Source organism: Sorex araneus, chromosome 2 (genome assembly GCF_027595985.1).
Source record: "Sorex araneus isolate mSorAra2 chromosome 2, mSorAra2.pri, whole genome shotgun sequence".
NCBI classification, from domain to species: Eukaryota; Metazoa; Chordata; class Mammalia; order Eulipotyphla; family Soricidae; genus Sorex; species Sorex araneus.
In genome coordinates this window covers 80,526,200-80,549,124 of record NC_073303.1, presented here as the reverse complement: position 1 = coordinate 80,549,124, position 22,925 = coordinate 80,526,200, and the positions used below count along the sequence as shown (strand labels likewise).

At 39.2% G+C, this 22,925-nt stretch overlaps 1 protein-coding gene and 1 long non-coding RNA gene across 4 annotated transcripts in view; one reads left to right on the top strand and one right to left on the bottom strand.

The window, feature by feature from the left end:
• Positions 1 to 21,445, bottom strand: part of VCPIP1 (valosin containing protein interacting protein 1) — a 28,556-nt gene extending 7,111 nt beyond the window's left edge. Inside the window, exons 1-2 of the mRNA XM_055127404.1 lie at positions 18,498 to 21,445; positions 6,755 to 6,841 (exon numbers count right to left, since the gene is read on the bottom strand). Of these exons, the coding sequence (XP_054983379.1) occupies positions 6,755 to 6,841; positions 18,498 to 21,198 (2,788 nt within the window). The 5' untranslated portion in view covers positions 21,199 to 21,445. The remainder of the gene's footprint in view (positions 1 to 6,754; positions 6,842 to 18,497) is intronic.
• A 371-nt stretch (positions 21,446 to 21,816) lies between these two features.
• Positions 21,817 to 22,925, top strand: part of LOC129401970 (uncharacterized) — a 53,001-nt gene continuing 51,892 nt past the window's right edge. For all 3 annotated transcript variants that reach the window (XR_008628471.1, XR_008628472.1, XR_008628473.1), the window contains exon 1: positions 21,817 to 22,027. This is a non-coding gene — a long non-coding RNA (uncharacterized LOC129401970). The remainder of the gene's footprint in view (positions 22,028 to 22,925) is intronic.

Genomic DNA, 22,925 nt, shown 5'->3' with positions numbered 1-22,925 from the left:
AAAATATACAAGCAGATCGTTATGATGAAATAAATATATCTAAGGGTATACTACTCACTTTATTATTGGAGGAAAAAAATGAGAAAACATGCAAAGAACGTACCACAGTGGCTAATATAAATCAAGAAGTCAATAGTTTTAATTCCCCTATTAGAGCAAAAGAGTTTAGTAATTGTTTCTATATTGCTATCTCTGGAAAGAACCATAGTCCCACACATGTTCATCACAGTATGATTTCAATGAAACACTGAAACAATCTAAACTTTCAACAAGTATGGTTAAAAAATAATGGTCCTATATACATGATGAAAGATATACAACTATTAATAATGAAACTTGTGATGCCTCAGATGTACTGTAAAATGTGCACCATAATAAAATAGGTGGAAGCAAATCTAAGCATATAATTATGATCACACCAATAAATAATATTTAGTGTTATTTTTAAACTTTAACTGTTTTCCCTTTTTGCCCCCTGGTTATGGGGCCACACCTGGCAATGCTCAGGGTGGCTCTGCACTCAAAAATCACTTCTGGCTGTTCTCAGGACCAACCATATGGGATGCCAGGGATCGAACCACGTGGGCTGCATGCAAAGCAAACACCCTACCCACTGTACTATTGGCCTGATGTTTCCCATCTTGATATTTTCTAAACTTTTTACAGTATTAAACAATGTATGAGCTGGGAATGTGACTTAATAGTAGTGCACATGCCTTGTGTGTAGTAAGGCTCTACGTTCAATCGTTCACTCCTTTACCAACACTTTCAAAAATATTTTTTTAAAAAATGCAAACAATTAAATTGTTTCATTTAAGTATAATAAATCAGGTTATATATAACAAATATATTGTCTCTTTAATAAAAACAATCAGATATATTAAAACTTCTATATCACATATCAACAATTTCATTACATACATATACCAAAAACATGCATGTAAATACTTATAGTGACATTTTTCTTATATCAAAAAATGGGAAACTAGCCAAAGTAAGTAGAACAAAGGATGAATTGTGTTAAGACAATACAATACTACGCAGCAATAAAAATTAAGCAACTATAGTTGAATTCATCAAATATGAATGAATCTGTAAGTGCTACATATAAGTCACAGAGAAAGTATAGCATATAATGCCATTTTATAATATGTCTAAACAAAACTGAATACTACAGAGTTAAATACTTTTACAAGGGTTAAACTAAATTTGCTAATCATCTCTCCACTTATCTCTAAAAGTAACTGCAGGGGAACATTATATTTTAAGCCAACGAATTTTTAAAAATCTGCAAATACAAACAAATACAGCAATCTAGGTTCGTGATACTGAGGACTATTCCACACAAATATATATATATCTGTTAGGGTAAATTTCAACAAATTAAAAGAAGAATGTTCTTTTGCAATTTGGGGAAGATACAAGTCTACGGTTAGGGATAAGAAAAGTTTGATATGCTTTGATTCTTTTACCACAGGACAGTAAAATTAACATGTCTTAAAATAACCTTTATCACAGTATTTATTCTAAGAAATTGTATTTTGAAAGACAAAACTAATTTTTTGTTTGTTTGTTTTTTGCTTCTTGGGTCACACCTGGCGATGAACAGGGGTCACTCCTGGCTCTGCACTCAGGAATTACCTCTGGCGGTGCTCAGGGGACCATATGGGTTGCTGGGAATCGAACCTGGGTTGGCCACATGCAAGGCAAATGCCCTACCCGCTGTGCTATCGCTCCTTAATGAATCACTTCAAATAGCTATGTTATAGTAAAAGAGTTTTAGGGTTGATCCCCAGCACTACAAGTTTCCCCAGACACTACCAGGAGATACTTTAAGCACACAAACTGGAGTAAATTACCTCCAAGAACTGCTGGTTGTAACTTCCTCACTAACAAGAAAAAATTATTTTGAATTCTTCAAATTATAGCTGGAAAAGTAACAGCAGTAAATACTAGCTTATTATTAGTTATAGAAATAGACAAATTTTAAAAAACAAATTTACTCTTTTATGTACACCATCTTATTTGATCTTCACAAAAAGGCTAAGGTTGTCATATCCACTTTAATAAACAGAAGTCACATATCACAGAACTGAATTTTGACCTCAGATATTCTCTTTTTGGCTTGGGGGAACTCCTGGAGGTGCTTGTGGGACAACAAATGTTGGCAGAGATTGATGCTGGGTCAGCCATATGCAAGGCAGGTGCCTTATCCCCAGTACTCTCTATTGTCCTGATCTAAAATGTTCTAAATGGTTCTAGTGAAATGTGATTGCTATGCACCTCACCCATTTTAAGTGTACAACTGAATTTTTATGTATTTTCAAATGTGTAATCATTACTACAATCACTCCTGAAAGAAACCATGGTACATTAGCAGTCAGTGCTATTTCTTTTTCCTCCTCTCAGTCCTAGACAACTTCTGATTTATTCTCTTTTTCTAGATGGGCCCAGTCTGTGTCATTTTATATAAATGAATTAATATAGTTTTTGTGACTGGCTTTCATATAGCACATATTTTCCTGCTTCATTTATGACATAGCATGGGCTAGTACTTTATTTCTTTTAATTTAGAGCTGTTTCAAATTTAAGGCTATTTGAAAAATGGTATTATTAATATTTTGTGTCTGAGTTTTTACTTTTCTTTATTTACCTAAGAGTAGAACTGCTGTGTGTTAGAGGAAATAGGTATTTCTCCAAAGAAAGTATCTAAATGGATAATTTTTTGCTTCTGGGTGATACTCAGTAGGACTTGGGAATTGTTTCCAATACTGCTCAGGGACCTTTGGTGCTGGAAGTCAATGGGTTTCCTGCATACAAAGTATGTGTTCCAGTCCTCTGGACTAAGAGACCTTAATTTTTATTTTTAATAACAGCTACAAGCAGTGGTGCTGGGATGGGAGAGGAGGACGTGGGAGGCATGCAGTGCTAAAATCAAGCTCTATCAGTGGAATTACCTCCTTAGTCCCTGTTTAATATTTTGAGGAACTGCCGGACTGTTTTTTCAAGTGGCTAAGTCATTTTTATTCCCACAAATAGTGTAAGATCCCAATCTCTCTACAGCCTTGCCAACAATTCTTAGTATATTTCACTTTTTTAGGTCATGCCAGCAAGTATAAAGTACTACCTCATTATGTTTTCTTTTTTCCTCTTTTTTGGGGGACATGTGGTAGGGGATACACCTTGTGGTGCTCAGGGGTTGCTCCCAGTGGTGTCTTACAATGGTGTTTGGGAGGGAGTATGGGGATCAAACTGGGGTCTAACACATGCAAGGCAAGTATCTTAACCACTGTACTTTGCCTGGCCCTCATCGTGGTTTTGATTTCATTTTCCTAATGGTAAATGATACTGAGCATCAGTTCCTATGTTTATTGTCCATTTAGATATTTTCTTTGGAGAAATACCTATTTAGATCCTTTGCACACTTAAATTGAATTACTTGCTTTTTAATTGCTGAGTCCTTTATATTCTAGATACATTTTATATAAAGATTTAGAATTTTCAAAAATTTTCTCTTATTCAGTGGGCAGTCTTTCACTTTCTTGATTGTGAACCTTTTAAGATAAATACCTGCTTTGTCTACTCTTTTGTTGTTGCTTTTACTTTTGTTGTTGCATCTAAAAGCGTTTGGTTCAATACAAAGTCAATAGAGTTTTATGCCTAAACCTTTTTCTAAAGTGTTTTCTAGTTTTAGCTTATATTAATTTTGAGTTCACTATGAATTTGGTATGAGGTAGAGGTTGAAAAAATTTCATTCTTTTGTATGTGAATATTCAGCTGTTCCAGATTATTTGCTGGAAAAATATTCTTTTCCTACCGAATTATATTAGTAGCAATGAAAATTTATTTATAATAGGGCCGGAGCGATAGCACAGCAGGTAGGGTGTTTGCCTTGCACACGGCCGACCCGGGTTCGATCCCCAGCATCCCATATGGTCCCCCAAGCACCGCCAGGAGTGATTCCTGAGTGCAAAGCCAGGAGTAACCCCTGAGCCTCTCTGGGTGGACCCAAAAAGCAAAAAAAAAAAAAAAAAGAAAAAGAAAATTTATTTATAAGGTAGGGGGGTGGGGGGACCAGGGGCACAGGTTGTTCCATACCTAGGCCTGCTCAGGGCTTACTCCTGGCTATGTTCTCAGGGGATCATATGCAATGTGGAAGATTAAACCAGAGTCAGCCACATGAAAGGCAAGCACCAAAGTCCCTGTACTGTGTCTCTCCAGCCCAACGTTAAAATTTTAAAAATAATTTCAAACAAGAAACATAATCAACTTAGGAAATAATCAAGAGCAACATCCCCACACCCTTCTCACATAGTAAACAACTAAGAGATGTTATACTCATTTTTTTATGAAAGACAGTATTCTCTCCTTCAAATTAATGGACTCTCCATAATCAATCCAGTTAAATATTAATTTCTAAAATTAAGTAAATAGATACCATAAACAAATGCATAGATGTTCAAAGAAATTCACAGCTTTAAATGTTTATACTATAAAAAATATAAACTATAATTTTTAAGGTTCTACTTAAAGAAACTAGAAAATGCAATTTAAACATAAAATAAAGGAACAGAAATCCATAAAACTGAAATCAGAAAGTAACCCAAGAAAGCTCTGAAATCTAAAGCTATTTCTTTAAGATGATCTATCAGCAAAAATATATTTACAAATATATACAGGAAGGAAATATTGTAAGCAATTTGATAATACAACTTGGATTAACTCAAAAAGTACAAAAAGATAGCCTGAAATAGTACTCTAAAAAATTAAACTTGTAATTTCAAACTGTACAACACCAAAAACTAGAAGCAAAAATAACTTCAATGATTAACTTTACCAAACTTAAAACCAAATAGTATCTCCCAACTTCAATATATTGCTCTATCATTCACCAATTATATCATTATAGTGAGGAGCAGGAAGAAATCAGTGGTAGAACCCTGCAGGAGAAGGGCAGGCCAAATTCTCATACTATAAACGGCCCAACAGCCACACTGACACCCCAATAGATGTTGCCATGCCTCTGGCTGGACTGCCCAGTTAAATATTCTAGATTTTCTGGACATCTCGAAAATCTACAATACTAACACTCCAGTAGGAGCACACCAGATTGGAAGGGAATGTAATGTACAAGCTAATTAATCTCCAACTAACACAAACATTAACATAGAAGGCTTAATTTGCAACAACCTCTTAGTAAACCCTCAGATGCGGACTTAATGTCCCCATGGTAAAATACAACAATTTTAACAAATTTTCTTTTACTGAAGTATTTATTTAGTATTCCATTAGCCATTTAGTGGTAATAAACATTAAAAAGCAAATTACTGTGGGCTGCTATGGGGCCAGGCTTGAGGGGTATTTGGGAAAATAGAGAAAATGGTGGAGGGAAGGTGACAGTGGTGGTGGGATTGGTGTTGGAATACAGAATGCCTATAACAATCATCATGAACAACTTTGTAAACCATGGTGTGTAAATAAAGTGGGGGAGGGATGCTAAGATGCTATTGTTCATAATTTCTATATGTCTATTATGGTCACTTTTTAAAAAAAACCAAAGTTCTTATCTTGGGAGATCAAAACTCAATGACAACTAAGTTCAGATGAAATTATATGGTTTGCTTACAATATATTTTTAAAATTAGTATAGTGAGGGACCAGAGAAAGAGAAAGAGCAGGTTAGGCGCTTATCTTGCACATGGCTGATCAGGCCCTGCGCACTGCCAGGAGTGACCCTTGAGCACAGAGTCAGGAGTAAACCCTGAGCACCACCACCAATATGGTACAAAATCCAAAAAATAAAATATTCCAGTGAGACAAAGAGATGTAATGATAACTGTTGAAGCAGGGTGGTGTTTAAATAGGGTTTCATTTTATTATTCTTGCAAATTGACATACATTTTACGACAGTCAAGTTTGGAGGAGGGGATCTAATAAAAAATATAAGTTCATGAAATAAAAATTGAAACATATTATTTATTTAATGTCTACAGAAGTCAGATAAGTGTAGAAATTAAGTAAGTGAGATAATGAGATAAATTCTGGAGCCAAAAGCATTCACGTCAAATATCTCAAGAAACACATGAGGTTCAAACATATATATTAGCAACTGCTTTAGGACTTTAAAACTCTCAAAATAGTTGTGAGTACAGTGTTAAATGTAAGAATTAAGTGAAAATGGCTGTTTCTTAAAGTCCAGAAATCACTAAAATATATATACATATAACTATCATAGCTGAAACACAACAAAAATACTCTATTATCTAGTCCTGCCACAGCCACTAGTAATATAAACAAATCTGGTTCTAATTTCAGATCCTGCCTTTACTTTTTAAAAATTATATACATGGGGCTGGAGTGATAGCATAGCGGGTAGGGCGTTTGCCTTGCACACGGCCGACCCGGGTTCAAATCCCAGCATCCCATATGGTCCCCTGAGCACTGCCAGGAGTAATTCCTGAATGCAGAGCCAGGAGTAACCCCTGTGCATCACCAGGTGTGACCCAAAAAACAAAACAAAACAAAACAAAAAAAATTATATACATAAATTTAAAAAAACAGGAGCAAAAAACTTTAATAATGTTAAAGCAGAAAACAGAGCTGAACCAATCTGGATAGTTATCCATTTTAACTATGCGGACTGCTAAATAATATAAATCTAAAATTATGTTAGAAATAATGCAATCTGAATTTTCTTAATATTTCAGTAGCTTAAGAAGAAATATCTAAGAATAAAATCAGAAATTAACTATACCCATGGTTTTCTTCATAATATTGTAGAACACACCACCTTGCTGGAACATGTGTGGAAGCCCTTTTGCGTAAGACCATACATCTTCTCCTGTTAGAAAAAAGAGATATGTATTAGCAAGAAAAAAATTCATTCCTTTTAAAATGACCAAAGACCACAGTGACAGTACAGTGGGCAGGGTGCTTGCCTTGCACATGGCCAACTTGGGTTCGATTCCTGGCACCACATAAGGTCCCCTGAGCCCTGTCAGGAGTGATCCTTGACCACAGAGTGAGAAGAAAGCCCTGAACACTGCCAGATGTGGCACCAAAACAAACAAACAAAAAAATCTAAAAGAACAAAATCGAATAGATTTCAAGGCAGACCTTTTTAACTTTGTTACTGATTAGCCTTAATGAGAGATTGTAAAGCAGATCTCCCAAATTACTAAAGCAGCTTCATATTGTGCAAAAAAATGTAGACCCAAAAGCCACATGAATTCTGAAGAGAAGAGAAAAATCTGATTCTTAATTCTAATTTTTAAATGTAGGAATTAATTTTACTATGTCTTAAATCTTCATAAATCAATACTAGGCATATTAAACCAAACATATCTAAAGATACAATCCAATTTAAAGGAAAAACTAGTTTGCAACCTTCAACTAGAACAAACAAAGGTTATGGAAAGATATTTTTAAAAAGTAGAAAACTGTATGCTCTAAATTTATACACTCTAAAACTGTATGTTCTAAACTCCAAATAAAAGAGATGGAAGAGGCTAGTGTAAAATCTAGGTAGACTAAAGCTAAGTAACATATTCCATTATTTCAAAGTTGACTTTAAAATAGAAATTTGGAGTGGGGGGAATTGAATGACTTCTTCAAGAAATTTCAAATAATCACAAATATCTATAAAATATCCATGACAAAAACCACCATTTTCCAAGAACATTTGTTTGACACTGTACATACTTCAATAATGTTTCAAATAAAAGACTACTCATTGTCCAATAAGTAAACAGAAAATGAAATATGACTCTATTTTCATTTATGGAATGTGTAACAAAAAACATTTCTCTTCTGATAATGTGTATTATAACTTTTATAATCAGGACTTGTTAAAGTTAATTTTTAAGAAAGAAAGGTTAACTTTACCTTTCCTATTAGATTATATACACTTAGATGTAGACTTTAAATGAAGACTACTGATGAAATAAACCAATCACAACATGTATCATCTCTGAAATCTAACCCCTTCCCATAATCATAAACAGGAACAGCCAACAATTGCTGTAAGCTTAAAAATTTAATTCAGGTGTCACTTCCTCAGGGCCAATATTTCCAACCTTTTTACACCTGTGAACCAGAACCTGTTGGCATACCAGGCCATAGACTGACTGCTATAAAAAAGGCCGCATTCAAGTGGGTTTTCATGCTTTCTACACATGTGGAGAGGCAGTTGAGAAACCAGTTTTAGGATTCTTCAGAGTAGTGGTTAAGGGGACTTGAGTGACAGCACAGTGATAGGGCGTTTGCCTTGCATGTGGCTGACCCGGGTTTGATCCTCAACATCCCATAAGGTAGCCTGAGCACTTTCAGGTATAATTTCTGAGTAGAGCCAGGAATAAGTCCTGACCAAGTTGGATGTGGCATGAAAAACAAAAATAAACAGAGTAGTAGATAGACTGGAGTGATAGCACAACGGGTAGGGCATTTGCCTTGCATGCGACCAACCCGGGTTTGATTCCACTGTCCCTCTCAGAGAGCCCAGCAAGCTACCGAGTATATCCCACCCGCACAGCAGAGCCTGGCAAGCTACCCGTAGCATATTCGATATGCCAAAAACAGTAACAAAAAGTTTCACAATGGAGACATTACTGGTGCCCGCTCGAGCAAACTGATGAATAACAGGATGACAGTGCTGACAATGGATAAGTTGGTAGCTTCATTGGGCTCCTATGCATTTAAATATCATGGCCCTTATCTAGAGGGCCATGGTATTCATAAGAATTAAACTTACTTAGTTTACTTTTCAGCTCTCCCTCTCTTCAAATTCAGAAAAAAAAATCAAAGGCCAATCTTTTATTGGGATGGAGGGCTGCTGAATATAGTAGTAGTACTTGGCATTTATTGAATGTACAAGAATAATCGGTAAGAGAGGTTTCTTCCTTTTAAAAATGTTTGAAAGTCATCTAGAAAAAGTTTAATTGAAGCAAGAAAATTCGCTTCAATAATTTATGACTATGAATATACAATGGTAGCACCTCTGTTCTCTTTATGAAGCTAATTAACACAATATTACAGCAAGAACAAAAGAAAAGAACTGTTTTTCTATCATTTTCTTAGAAAGCAAACTCACAGAATAGGAAATACTTGAGTAAATATCTAGAGTATATTAATTCATATTTTTCTGTTCTAATTCATTTTACTTTTTTTTGGTTTTTGGTTCACACCTGGCGATGCACAGGGGTTACTCCTGACTCTGCACTCAGGAATTACTCCTGGTGGTGCTTGGGGGACCATATGAAATGCTGGGAATCAAACCCGGGTCAGCCACGGGCAAGGCAAACGCCTATTCGCTGTGCTATCGCTTCAGTTCCCTAATTCATTTTACTTTTATAACTGTTTCTTTTCACAATACAACAGTCAAATACTTAAATTCAAATATTGTGTTTATAAATAAAAACTATATGGGGCTGGAGCGATAGCACAGCGGGTAGGGCGTTTGCCTTGCACGCGACCCACCTGGGTTCGATTCCCAGCATCCCATATGGTCCCCTGAGCACCGCCAGGAGTAATTCCTGAGTGCAGAGCCAGGAGTTACCCCTGTGCATTGCCGGGTATGACCCAAAAAGAAAAAAAAAAACAAAACTATATGATAACCTTTTTCACACCTTGACATCCCTAAATTCTTTATTCACTGTTCAGTTTTCCTACTTTAACAGTATATTATATATGGCAGTGGCATTGTGGGTGGTTTTCTTTTGGTTTACCTAATATTTTTCTGCTTTAAAAAATTTTAAAGGATGTTAAAAATGAACCATTTAAAATATATTATTTTATACTTTCTAGTTATAATAAAATGCTGGGGTTCTTAAAAATGAGTGTGGTGCTCAGAAAGATAATTAAATGGAAAGACCACAGGCTTTGCCTGCTAGAAGTTAGGATTCAATTTCCAGCACTGCATAGTACCCTAAGGACTGTATGGTGCTCCAAGCACTGCTAGCATTGACCCACACATAGAGCCCAGACAAGACTTTGAACACTGTCAGGTTTTCTGCAAAAAGCCATCATTCTAATTTTCTAACTTCAATATTTAATTAGAATCAAGTGAGGTTTCAACTTTGCAACTTATCAAGCAATAAAATTTAATTATAATATAGATATAAATTATATAATATAGAATAATATATGAAATATATACATTTGAAATATAAACAACATCCCCAAATCCTAAATTAACTCTGAACTTACAAGTACCTATGACCAAAGAGTAAACTGACCAAAATGTTTTGGAACATAGACCTGTTTCTATTAGAATGATATTCATTATTTGAAAGAATTGTTGCTATTTTTCCACCATTCCTGAAGATCCTCCCATCTAAAAATGAATTTCTTCATTAAGTCAAAACCATGTCTGAGGCAAGGTTGTCCTGTAAGCAATACAAGTCATTCTCAATATTGCTCAGCAGTAAAACACATGCTTTGCATGTATGAGGACTTGGGTTTGAGTCTCAGCATTCCCACTCCCTGCAAAAAAGAGAAGGTATGCTTGTTTCCTTATATTCAGTGCCTTAACTTTGTCATCATTAGCATTAAAAATATATTTAGCTACACATTCCTCATAAAAGCCCAACTGTATAAACATGTATACCTATAGAGTCTGAAAGAATACATTCCAATCTGTTAAAAATAATTCCTTCTGGAAAGTACAAAGTTAAACTGATTTTTTTTTTTAACACATATTAAATTCTTTGAGTTGGAGGGGGTGAGGCTTATAGGCTAATCCCTGCGGTACTCAGAAACTAGTCTCACTGGCCCTGTGCTTAGGACTGATCCCTGGCTGTTTTCGGGAACCATAGATGATGCTGGGGATAAATCTGGTGTTGGTCAAATTATAAGACAAGAACCCTACCTCCTGCATTTCTCTGGCCCCTATGTCTTTTAATTTTTAAAAAATATAATCTTGTAATGGAAAAAACTGTGAAGGAAAACAAAAGATAAGAAAAAGAAAAGTTAATGTTTCATTTCAGAGCAGGAGAATATAAAAATCACCACTTAATTATCCATTTACACCAAGATATATATGTGCACCAATTTTTTAAGGGTTTATATCTCCTTCCCTCCACCAATATCCCCAGATATGTACATTCATTTTTAAAGTTCGTTGTTTGTTGTTGTTGTTTTTTGAAGGGGGGATGGGACACCAAACAGTGCTCACAACTAGTGGCTCTGTGCTCAGGTATTACTCCAGGCAGATTCAGGTTACCATATGGTATGCTGGTGTGTGCTGTATGCAAGGCCAGCACCTTATCACTATACTATTGGTCCAGCCTCTTAAGTTTTTTGTGTGAGTTATGTCGGGGGTAGGGGAGGACAGATAACAAAGGTACTGGTGTTACTTAGGGGCTGGAGACCATAGCATATGGTCCCCCAAGCACCTCCAGGAATGATTCATGAGCACAGAGCGGAGAATAAACACTAAGCAATGCCAGGTGTGGCCAAAGCCAAGCCACATCCCACCTCACTCCAAGAAAATTAAAGCATTTCCAAATGGACAAATTCTGTTTTTCACAAATCTGTATTTATCTCTTGACAAGGAAAATCAATAGAAAACTCAATAGAACATCAGAGGACTAGAAAGGAAATTAAGCCTAGTACACATATACCATTTATCATACTTCACACACACACACACACACACACACACACACACACACACACACACACACACACACTCTGACGCACACGCGCACCAGCAAATAAATGGTCTAAAGGAAGGTAAAGGAGATAGCTCAAAGGGCTAAAACACTAAAACACTTGCTTTGCACACTGGAGCCAGTTTCAATCCCTGAGGATTGCATGGTCTCCCAGCTCGGCAGGGAATGACCCTGATTACCAAGCCAGATGTAGGCCTTGAGCATCACTGGATGTAAACCCAAAACAAAGACAAAGAAAAATATTTACGACAAAATTCAGTACCATATTTTATAGTACCAAGGTTAAGTCACTCACATGTTATATAATTACAGATGAAATTTTTAATAGGGGTCAGAGAGATACCTCCATGAGTTGAGTGCATGTAAAGCATGCTCTGTATGTGGATAATCCTGATCCCTGAAACTACATTATCCCCAGAGCACCACTGGGAGCAACTCTTGAGCAAAAAGACCCGAGTTGAACATTGCTGTGTGGCCCCAAAAGACAAAAAATAAATAAATAAATAAAAGAAAAAATAATGCAGTAATATTCAAAAAGCCTAGATAATAGAAAAGAAATTATTATAGATAGGCAGTTAGTACAAGAATTAAGGTGACTGGCTTGCATCAGCTAACCGAGATTTGATCCCTAGCTCACAGATGGTCCCCTGACCACCACCATTAATGATCACTGGGCACAGAGTCAGAAGTACCCCAGAGGATAGTTGGGTGTGTCCACCAAAACCAAAAAAAAAAAAAGATAAAAGCAGAACACCATAACTTCATTTTAATCTATCCTTAATAATATAATTCAAGTAACATAATTACCATAAATGGATCATATTAGGTAAGGATTTATTGTTTTAATGAAATTAACAGATATATATTCTATAACTATTCTACTTTAAAAGGAAAGGGGAGGGGGGGTGGAAAGATAGTACAGCAGATAGTGTGCTTGCCTTGCATGCAGACAACCCATTTTGATCCCCTGAGCACCACCAGGAGTAATTCCTGAGCAGAGAGTCAGGAATAAGCCCCAAGTACTGCCAAGTACAGCCCAAAATAAAAAAATAATGAAAAGAAAATGAAGGAAAAGGAAAAGATCAACATATTTCTATTTGTCATTCTGTTTATTTTCATTATATTTTTGGTTTTGGGGTCGCACTGGTGATAATCAGGACTTATTTCTGGCTCTATGCTCAGGGATCTCTCCTGGTGGGGCCCCAAGGACCACTGGTGTGCCAGATATCAAACCCATATCAGCTCCATGCAAGGTAGGTGCCCTAACTACTAAACTATGGATCCAGCCCCAAAGAGTAGGTATATATTTTGTTTGTTTGTTTTTTGGTGGCCATACTCAGTGGTGCTTATCACTCTTGGTGGGGATCAGGGAACATATGGGGTGCCAGGGATAAAACTTGAGTCAGCCAGATCTGTCAGTCTATATAAATAAGATCTATAATATACCTGTATATAATTACTAAATCTATACCTTACATATATGACTGTATATACACATATATTTATAATATGTCTTAGATGTACAACTAGATACAGTCATGTTTTTCAGTTTGGCTTTTTTTTTTTTTGGAGGGGAGGGAAGGGGGCTAGGCCACACCTGGCAGTGCTCAGGTCTTACTCCAGGCTTTCCACTCTGGAATCACTCAGACTACATAGGTTGTCAGGGATTGAACCAGGTCTTCCGCAAACACCTTATCTGCTATACTATCACCCCAGCCCCAAATTCTCATGTGTTTTTGGAAGGCCATATCTGGAGGTGCGCAAGAACGACTTGTAGCTCAGTGTACATTCTTGGCAATGCATGGGGGTTGCAGGGGCAGGGCCATGCAGTGCCAGGTATCTGACCAGAGCTCCAGCATACAACATCTGAACCATCTCCCTGAACAGTTTTAATACTTTTTATATAAATATAAAAAGAAAGCTGGGGATCTACTGATGAAAGCTCTAGAAGTAGGGGATTAAAAAAAATTTAACCAGAAATTAATCAAAAAGTATGGGATGCTTTTAGTTGAGATCCTGCAATGAAGTTTAAGGAAACTCTCTCTGTCCCTCTCTCTGTCCCTCTCTCTCTCTCTCTCTCTCCCTCTCTCTCTCTCTCTCTCTCTCTCTCTCTCTCTCTCTCTTTTCTTTTAACCTCAGTAAAATTACTAGTTAATAATATTCATTTTGTTGCAATAATCTGCATTCACTCATTCAACAAGCATTTATTCGACCCATCCCAGGCCCTCTATGATTCCCTGATCACTACCAGTAGGGTATTTTTCAGTGATTAAAACAGGCTACCGCCTCCAACTTTGTGAAGCTCATAATATGAAGTTACATTTTTCTGTTGTTGTTGCTGTTTTTCATTTCAGCACTCAGAGATTATTCTTGGCTATGGCTCAGGGATCACTCCCTGGGGGGCTGAGGGGATCATAAAGGGTCCTTGGGGTTGAATCCAAAGTCAGGCACATGCAAGGCAAACACTCTACCTATCATACTCTCTCTTCGACCTCTGTAAAAGTTTTTTTTACATAAACTCAAAAAAAGATGAGTAGTAAGTCAACAATAGATAATGAAAACTTGCAATTGGTGCTCTGAGGAACATGAACCAAAACAAATTATATAGGGAACCTACTTTGAGAGATTAGCAAAGGAGTCTCCAAATCCTTAGATAAGAAGAAAGTTGGTCTGAAGAAGGTGGTATTTAAGTCTGAGGCTGGATGGAAATAAACCAGCTACTCAAATGTATAATGCTTAAACTATCAGGAGCTTAGTTCACATATGGTAATTTATAAAGCAATTATAATACTTTAAAGAAATTTTTTCTATTGTTTTCATAAAGGCCCTTGAGCTAAGGGCTGAGTTTCAATAGATCAAGAGTGAGAGCACTGCTCTGCGACATATAAAACCTTGCCTGAGAAAAGGTAGTCTATGAATGGTTTAACATCACGTTCCCCACGAACTGTCGTGTGTTATGGGGAAGAGGGTGGCAGGCATTCCAGCCAAGAGAGGCCAGAGCAATAGTAGATGGGGTAGGGTGCTTACCTAGCATATGGCTGGCCTTGGTTCAATCCCTAGCACTCCCTATGGCCCCCTGAGCACTACCAGGTGTGATCCCTGATCACAAAGCCAGGAGAACTGCAAGGTGTGGTTCCCCACCCATGAAAATTGTAATTTTTCTGGGCCAGAGAGAACTCAAATGGGTTAGGACCGTGTTTTACATTGGAGAAACCCCAGCTCCCAGCACTAAATGTACCTTTGGCCCTTGGCTACGGACAAGAGAGACTATTCAGCAGAGAGCTGGGAGCACTAGGTATGCACCCCCAACAAATAAAATTTGTGACTTTTAAATAAACCATCTCCTTTTCCATTTTTCCAATTTTCTCTTATCTAATCAAACAGCCATTTTCCAATCTTCTCTTACCTAATCAATAATTCTCTAATATTCTTAACATAAGGTTAATTATCCCCAAACTGATATATTTACAAACATATAATTTTCTATAAGTATCTTTCTCAAATATCACTGTATCACTGTCATCCCGTTGCTCATCGATTTGCTCGAGCAGGCACCAGTAACGTCTCCACTGTGAGACTTGGTTGTTACTGTTTTTGGCGTATCAGATATGCCACGGGTAGCTTACCAGGCTCTGCGTGCGGACGGGATACACTCAGTAGCTTGCCGGGCTCTCCAAGAGGGACGGAAGAATCGAACCCGGGTCGGCCTTGTGCAAGGCAAATGGCCTACCCAGCCCTCCTCAAATATAGGTAAGACAATTAGAAATAGAAAACTATTATCTAGGGACTATAGCTATAGTGCATCGGGTAGGGCATTTGCCTTGTAAGAGGCTGATCCCCAGCATCCTATATGGTATCCCAAGTACCGCCATGAGTAATTCCTGAGTGCAGTCAGGAGTAACCCCTGTGCATCACCACGTGTGACCCAAAAAAAGCAAAAAAAGAAAAGAATGAAAGAAAACTAATACAGTCCAGGCACTTGGTATTTTGAAGTGAAGTTTTTCATATGCTAACACCATAAATCACTAAAATATTCTTTCAGTGCTTAAGTTTTATTTTGAGTGGAAGTAGAAGATTAAAGGAAATGAGTAGAGGCTGGAGCGATAGCACAGCGGGTAGGGCGTTTGCCTTGCACGCAGCCGACCCGGATTCGATTCCCAGCATCCCATATGGTCCCCTGAGCACCGCCAGGAGTAACTCCTGAGTGCAGAGCCAGGAGTGACCCCTGTGCATCGCCGGGTGTGACCCAAAAAGCAAAAATAAATAAATAAATAAATTAAGGAAATGTGTAGTGCGATACAACAATCTTCACACACTTTCCTCTAAGGAAACTTTTTTGGATCATTTTTAGCTGATTATTCATAACAAGTAATACAAAACAAAAAATCTAGGACCTGGTTTTGCAGCAGGCTTAGATGATGGTGGCAAAATTTAAAATAATAGTGGTGGGAAGTTGTAATGGTGGTGGGATTGGTGTTAGAATATTGAATGTAATACATTATTGTGAACAACTTTATAAAAATGAAATAAAATTTAATTAAAAAATGTGTAAATTTATATAGGCAGCAACATAAATGGATGTGAAGAGGGGTCATAACGAGATTTATCTTGGTAACTCAGTTATAGTCCACAGTATAGTACTTTAGGTATCTGGATACAGAAACTTCAATCAAATTGAAAAATTATAAGCCTTAATAGTATTTTATTAAATTTTGTTAGGAAGTATATTTTCATCTTGACCAGACTGGTACACAACTGATCATAATCTCATCCACGCCAATTTATTAGTCTAAAAGGAACACTGCCTTCTAAATAATACTCATCAGCACTTTTACCTTTAGATTAACATATCTGGAATCAAAATGGGTGATTAGAATAGATGGCTGATGAATATGTAATCAGTGAAGGAATACAGCTCATTTAGCCAGGCAATCATGAGGATTGATTAAATACTACTGCTCCTCAAACAATTATCTTTTCAATTACCACAATTTTCATGAACTCTGAATAATGAATCTGTTCCCTTGCATAGGAGTGTATAAACACTGCCAAATTCTGCTATTCAATGCCTTTTCAATAATCAGTGCTGACTAACCATTCCATTATCTGCTGACACAAACCATTTTTAGATAAGTTCATGTCATCTATTTAAGTCAGTCAACAAAAAACTGTTTCAAAGTGCCTACTACCTGGAGGCCCTGTGTCAGATGTTGAGCATCCAGGTTAGATGATATGAAACACATTCTCAGGAATTGGTCTACAAAGAAGGTTTCTTTCCTGTTTTTTGACCTGGAACATGACTGTCAGTTTTTCAGAGTGTCTTCTGCATATATCTAATTTCATCCATTCTATGGTGATGTTAATTTTCAGAGTTCTAGATTTACTTTACTGTTGCCCTATGTACCAACTACAAGGGATATTTTGTATGGAGGAGGCAACTAATGTACTGGAGAGTTTGCTTAAAGTCACTGACATGCTGGAGCGATAAGTACAGCGACAGGGTGTTTGCCTTGCATGCGGCTGACCTGGGTTCGACTCCCGGTATCCCGAGGACCGCCAGGAATTATTCCTGAGTGCAGAGCTATGAGTAACCCCTGTGCATCACCAGACATGACCCAAAAAGCAAAAAAAAAAAAAAAAAAGGTCACTAACTGAATAAGTAATGGGGCCATGTTTCATATTGTAGTGGTCTTTCTGACTCTAAAGATCAGACAACCTTTCCTCTCTTCCATGCAGTCTATAAGAAACTGAAATCACTAAGATAGAAAAACATAGCACTAAGTGCATTTCTTGACCTCTCTCCCAATTCAATGAATATGTTGCCAAAATAATATCAGCAATATCAAGTTATAAATGTTCAATAAGTTTCTAGACCTCCAATTAACTACTAGACCCCCAAATTTAGTAATCAAAAATAAGTAACCTTCATTTTAGTAAGCCATTTCACTAATAGTAAGTACTAAGAAAGCAAAATAAAAATTCAGATCACTTTACTTGCTAAAAGCTCTAACCTCATAAAACTAAGGTCCTGTCAAGTAACACTGAAATTTTACTATTACTGTAAACCTTAGAAAAGCAGATTAACAGTGACTTAAAAACTAGGATTAAGTAAATTAAAAATAATACAAGAAGTGAACCACTGAATCATAGCCCAGATCATCCCAAAACTTTAAGGTGCTCATGTATTTTCCTTTCATTTATGCTGAATTATTAAAAAGGAATACTACATAAGCAACGACATTAACATCTACCTGTTTACAAACTATAAAAAAAGAGTCACTGAGAACAAAATTAAGACCCAAATCCTAAGTACAAGTAAGAAAAAATGTGATGAGCTGGGAAAGTAAGAACAGGAAATGGATAACAGACTATTAGTTGGAAAGCAGTGAGAATATAAACAGCAGAAACTGCAACTCACCAAACAGGAAGTTCTAAAAATCACATGACACACAGGAAAATAAAACTTAAAAATAAATGAAAAGGGGCAAGGTCGCCAGACTCAATAAAGTCAAGGGAAAGGAAAAATGAAAGGGCTTTTTTAATGAATACAGCACAAGCTGTTTAAAATAATAATAATAATAATAATAATAATAATAAATCTTAAATTCAAATGATCTGGCAAAATTTTAAGGACTAGTTTCACTTTACTTTTTTCCTAATATTTACTTAATAAAGAACCATATTAACTATCAAGAAACTAAGAAAAAGTCATTTTGTTCTCAGAATATACATCCAAATAGTTTTTGTTGGCTAAATTTTTTCAACAGAAAAACACAGAACATTATATACACAAGTTAATAAATACCATCTGAATTAAATTGAGCTTACCCATTAACGTTGCTAAAAGACATAAGGAGTACATTTCTTTGTCAGCTTGCTCCTGAAGTTCCTTGGATGCCAATTTACTAGCAACAGCAATCTCTTCTTGTTTCACAGTGTGGGCCGAGTGTGCAGCAGCAGACTGACCACCTTCTGCTTTACTTTTTAGAATCTCTATTGTAATTCTGTCACCATGCTGTAAAGGAACTGGCTCCTTTTCCATTCCTGCCTGGGGTGGCATTAACTCTTTAGGGGGGAAGCCGTATCGAATACACTGTAAATATGGAGGAATGTTGAATTCTCTGGCAATACTTTCCTGAAGTTCATAAAAGGTTGTGGAAGACTTGAGTGTAACCATGGACTGCCGCCCATCATTTGTTGTAATTCGGATCTTCTTCTCCTTCGAAGTGGTTGGTGAATAGGGAGATTTGGTGGGGGTAGCAGGTGCAGAAGATGGACCATCACGTATGGCACCTGGAGATACAGTCCTGGGATGGCCTTTTTGTTCTTGTTTTAACTTCTCTGTTTTCCGTTTCTGCATTATAGAAGCCTGTTCCGTAATATTCTGTTGAATAGTTCTTTCAGTTTTACTCATGTTTAACTCCTCCTTGTGCAAAGTTTTTGTTTTCTGTCCAGTAAGAATAATTTTAGTTGGGAGCTGAGACTCTGACTCTTGTCCATCTCCAACTCTTTGGGCATGAGCACCATCTATATTTACAGGAGTATAATCATCAGGATTCTTTTTGGCAGTCTGATGCAGTATAGTGTGAACTACTTTCTGAACAAGAATTTCACTCCCAAATTCACCTGGAAAGTGCTTTGTAACAAGTTTCATTGCAACATCATAAACATTACTATTCAAAGAAGAATCACTTTCATACTGGAACCAATAAACTGTTTCTCTGACCACTCTTCCACCCCATTCCAAAGTAATAGGAAAAGCTTCTGGTAGATTGTCATACTCTTTACCCTCCCAAAAATGTTTGAATCCACACCCACACTTGCCACCAGTGGACCTAGTATTAGTTCTGTCCCCATCCATATATACAATAGACCCATCTCCTCTCACCCTTCGCACAGATGTGCCATGACACCAATTACAAGCTGTGAGGTTACTCAATCCATAGTCTGGTATCAGAACATCTTTCACTGAATCATAAGAGCAAACCAAATTGTTCAAAGGAAAGCTATAATTTTTGTCAGGTCTCAGCTGTCCATGGGTACTTTTTGCGACGTTATACAGTTTCCCTCCTGGAACCAGCCAATCTGGAGGAACATGCAGTTCAGAAAGGGCACCACAGAGCAAACATTTATGAAGACGATTATCCATGACTGCTTTTTTAGCAGCTGCTGTGACTTCTTCAGGCTGAATTCCGATCACTCCAGTCCTCCTGTAGAAATACTGATGGACATCAGCAACCAAACTAGGATGAATACCATGTTTGTCCATAAAGACTTCTTCCATAGCAGCAACAAGCCTAAGTAAGTATTTATCCTGCAAACTTCTGTCTCCTCCAATAACACAACCACCATCCTCCTCAAGTTTGATATACTTTTTAATTAAGTCCTGAGGCACACCCCATGCTTTTGGAAGCAAATTCATTGGCAGTTTGGGCAAAGCAGCCCCTTTGATGCCTACCAGGGGGATATAGTGGTTCCTACCAGAGCTGCTCCATGCAATACAGATCGGTTTGTTCAAATGACCATCCTTCCCGGTACATTTCTCCGCAGGGACGAGTCCAGGCAGAAAAGTGGCTGAATAATCACCAGAGCTTCTCATTCCACTGAGAGAATCTAGCAGAATAATGGGACGATGTAACACGTTGGCAAGGCCAAATATGTGGATGTTCCTCAGGCCCAGGGGAACACCCTCAGGAGGTATGAAGAGAGGGTCACACTCATTGATAATGTCCTCCCACTCAGCAGCATCAATGAAGTCGTGGAACAGGGCTTGATACTGGGCCAGGTGCTGCTGGAAGTGCTGTTTCAGGTTCTCTCGTAAGGCATGCCAGAAGAGCTCTCGGCCCACAAGCGCCCGGGACACTGCGTGCACTAGGCAATGTCCATCCCCGTCCACATGCACCGGGATCAGGCATTCCTGGCTTTTGTTGGCCCGCTTGATGTCCTCCAGGGTGTCGTGCAAATAGAGGAGGCTGCCCGAGCGGTCCTTGCCGTAGCCCACCGTGTTAACGTGCTCGGGTTCGATGAGGAAGGCGCGGTCACCCAGCAGAGCGCAATCGAACAGCTCGCCTTGGTTCATGTCCCGGAGGAGCTTGGCCCGCCCTGTCTGTTTGTCCATGCCGTAGCGAGCCAATATGGGCGACAACAATTTGCAGTGATAGTTGGAAAGGCCCATCACCTTGACCAGTTCCGTGTTCTTTTTGGGTGCGCCCGTCACCCCGAGCAGCGCGTTCCGGAGCAGGTTGTGTAGTACGACGTCCGGGTCGGTCACCTCCTCCACCCCCAGCAGCTGTTGCTGCTCGTGCCGCTGCCCGCACTCGGTACACTCGATGCTAACAGAACCGGAGGCCGGGAAGAAGAGCCGCGCCTGGCACTTCGGGTCCGGGCAGCTCCCGGAGAGGATCCTCCGGTCTCGCCGCTTCGAGAGCCCACCCGGAGCGGCCGCCGCCGCCAGTGGCGGCGGAGTCTGAGGAGCCTCAGGAGGAGGCGGCGGCGGCGGCAGCGGAGGCGGCGGCGGCGGCTGAGACATCGCGCTCGGCTCTCGTGTCTCTCTCCGCGTCCCAAGCGACCCTCAAAGGCTCATAGCCCAGACCCCCGCCGGTCCACTCGGTCTAGTCCAGGCCCAGGGCGGACACTTTCCCTTCCCTACCAGCTCCTCCTCGTCCTAAGTGAAGGTGGAAGCGCCGGACGTTGTTTCTCTTCTTACTTCTCCACTGCCGTAGCCGTTGCCCCGAACGTAACGGCCACCACCCTACCCCGCACTCACACTCACTCCCTCTCGCTCTCTCTCTCCCTCAGACACACAGACATACACGCCCTCACTCGGTGTGCGCAGGCGCAGCTGCCGCTCTGCCCGCTGGGAATTGGAGTCTCTCGGCCTCACGCCTGCCCCTCAGGTACGAGGAGTTTGGGTCCTTAAAGGACTACAAATCCCGGGAGGCCACGCCGCGCTGCGCCCGCGAAGAGGAGTAAGAGGAAGGCGATAGGGAGGAGGGGCAGAAGGGAAGGGTCACTCAGGTGGCCTGTCGGGAGTTGTAGTTCTAACTGGATCTCGTCGGTCTTCTTCCCGAGTCGGGGGCCCAACCAAAGGTGCCTGAGAAACTACATTTCCCAGGATGCCGTGCGGCGCCGTCCTCCTCACTTCCCGCTAAGGCGGAGGGATGGATGCTGGAAAGCTCTGTAAAAAAGCCGAGTTTAAGGCAATTGATGTCGGAAGCGACGGCTCTGAAGTTCACGACTCCTGGAGGGGAGGGGAGTGAAAGGCTTTCAAAGAAGAAGGTACCGTAAATTCAGCGGTATGGCGGCGTGGGAAATGGAATGAAATGGTAGTGTGGGCTGAAGATCATACGAGAAGAAAGGTGGGCTTCTCCCAGCGTTTCTTAAATTTTTTCCCACCCCACCCCCCTGCCCCCGATCCCCCACTGCCTTCTCTAGTCTCACTCCTACAGCTAATCCAAGCCTTGGAGGGGCCTCGGAAGTTTCCTCCGTTTTTCTTCTTTTGCTGGGGAAGCGCCGAGACACCATTTGTTTTCTTGATTGCCGTTTTTGCACAGTATACTTAATACTGCTTTGGATGTGTATATAATTTTGTATACAAAGTCCTTTAACTGGATGTAATACTATTTGCTCCTTACAACCGTTCCGCGCCCTTCCCAAGAATGATAAGAATAGCCGTTATAAAGTTTCTAATATCTGTCCGTCAGGGTATTTCCATAAACGTCATCGTTTGATCGTCATTAGAAACCGCTTGGAAACCCAGAAAAAACGCACAATTTCACGCAGCATTTCATTACTGACCAGACATTCTGATCCACATCTGTACCGGTTTGCAGACGGATATGTATCAGGAAAGCTTAGACCGGTGACTACTGGTTTCAATTGTCTTACAATTGACATCATGTGTTCATGTATATTATCTCATCTTCACACCCCCTCTGTAACACCTTCACTACATATTATTGACTCCACGTATGATAATGGAAACAGACTAGGAGTTAAGTGACATGACCAAGGTGAAATCACCCGTTTGTGCAAACCACCCCAGAGAGCTTCCTGAGAAGGAAAAAAATAACCTTTCAGCTCAGACTTTTTTTTTTTTTTTGCTTTTTGGGTCACACCCGGGGGTGCACAGGGGTCACTCCTGCCTCTGCACTTGCACTCAGGAATTACCCCTGGCTGAGCTCATGGGATGCTGGGAATCGAACCCGGGTCAGCCACGTGCAAGGCAAACGCCCTGCCCGCAGAGCTATCACTCCA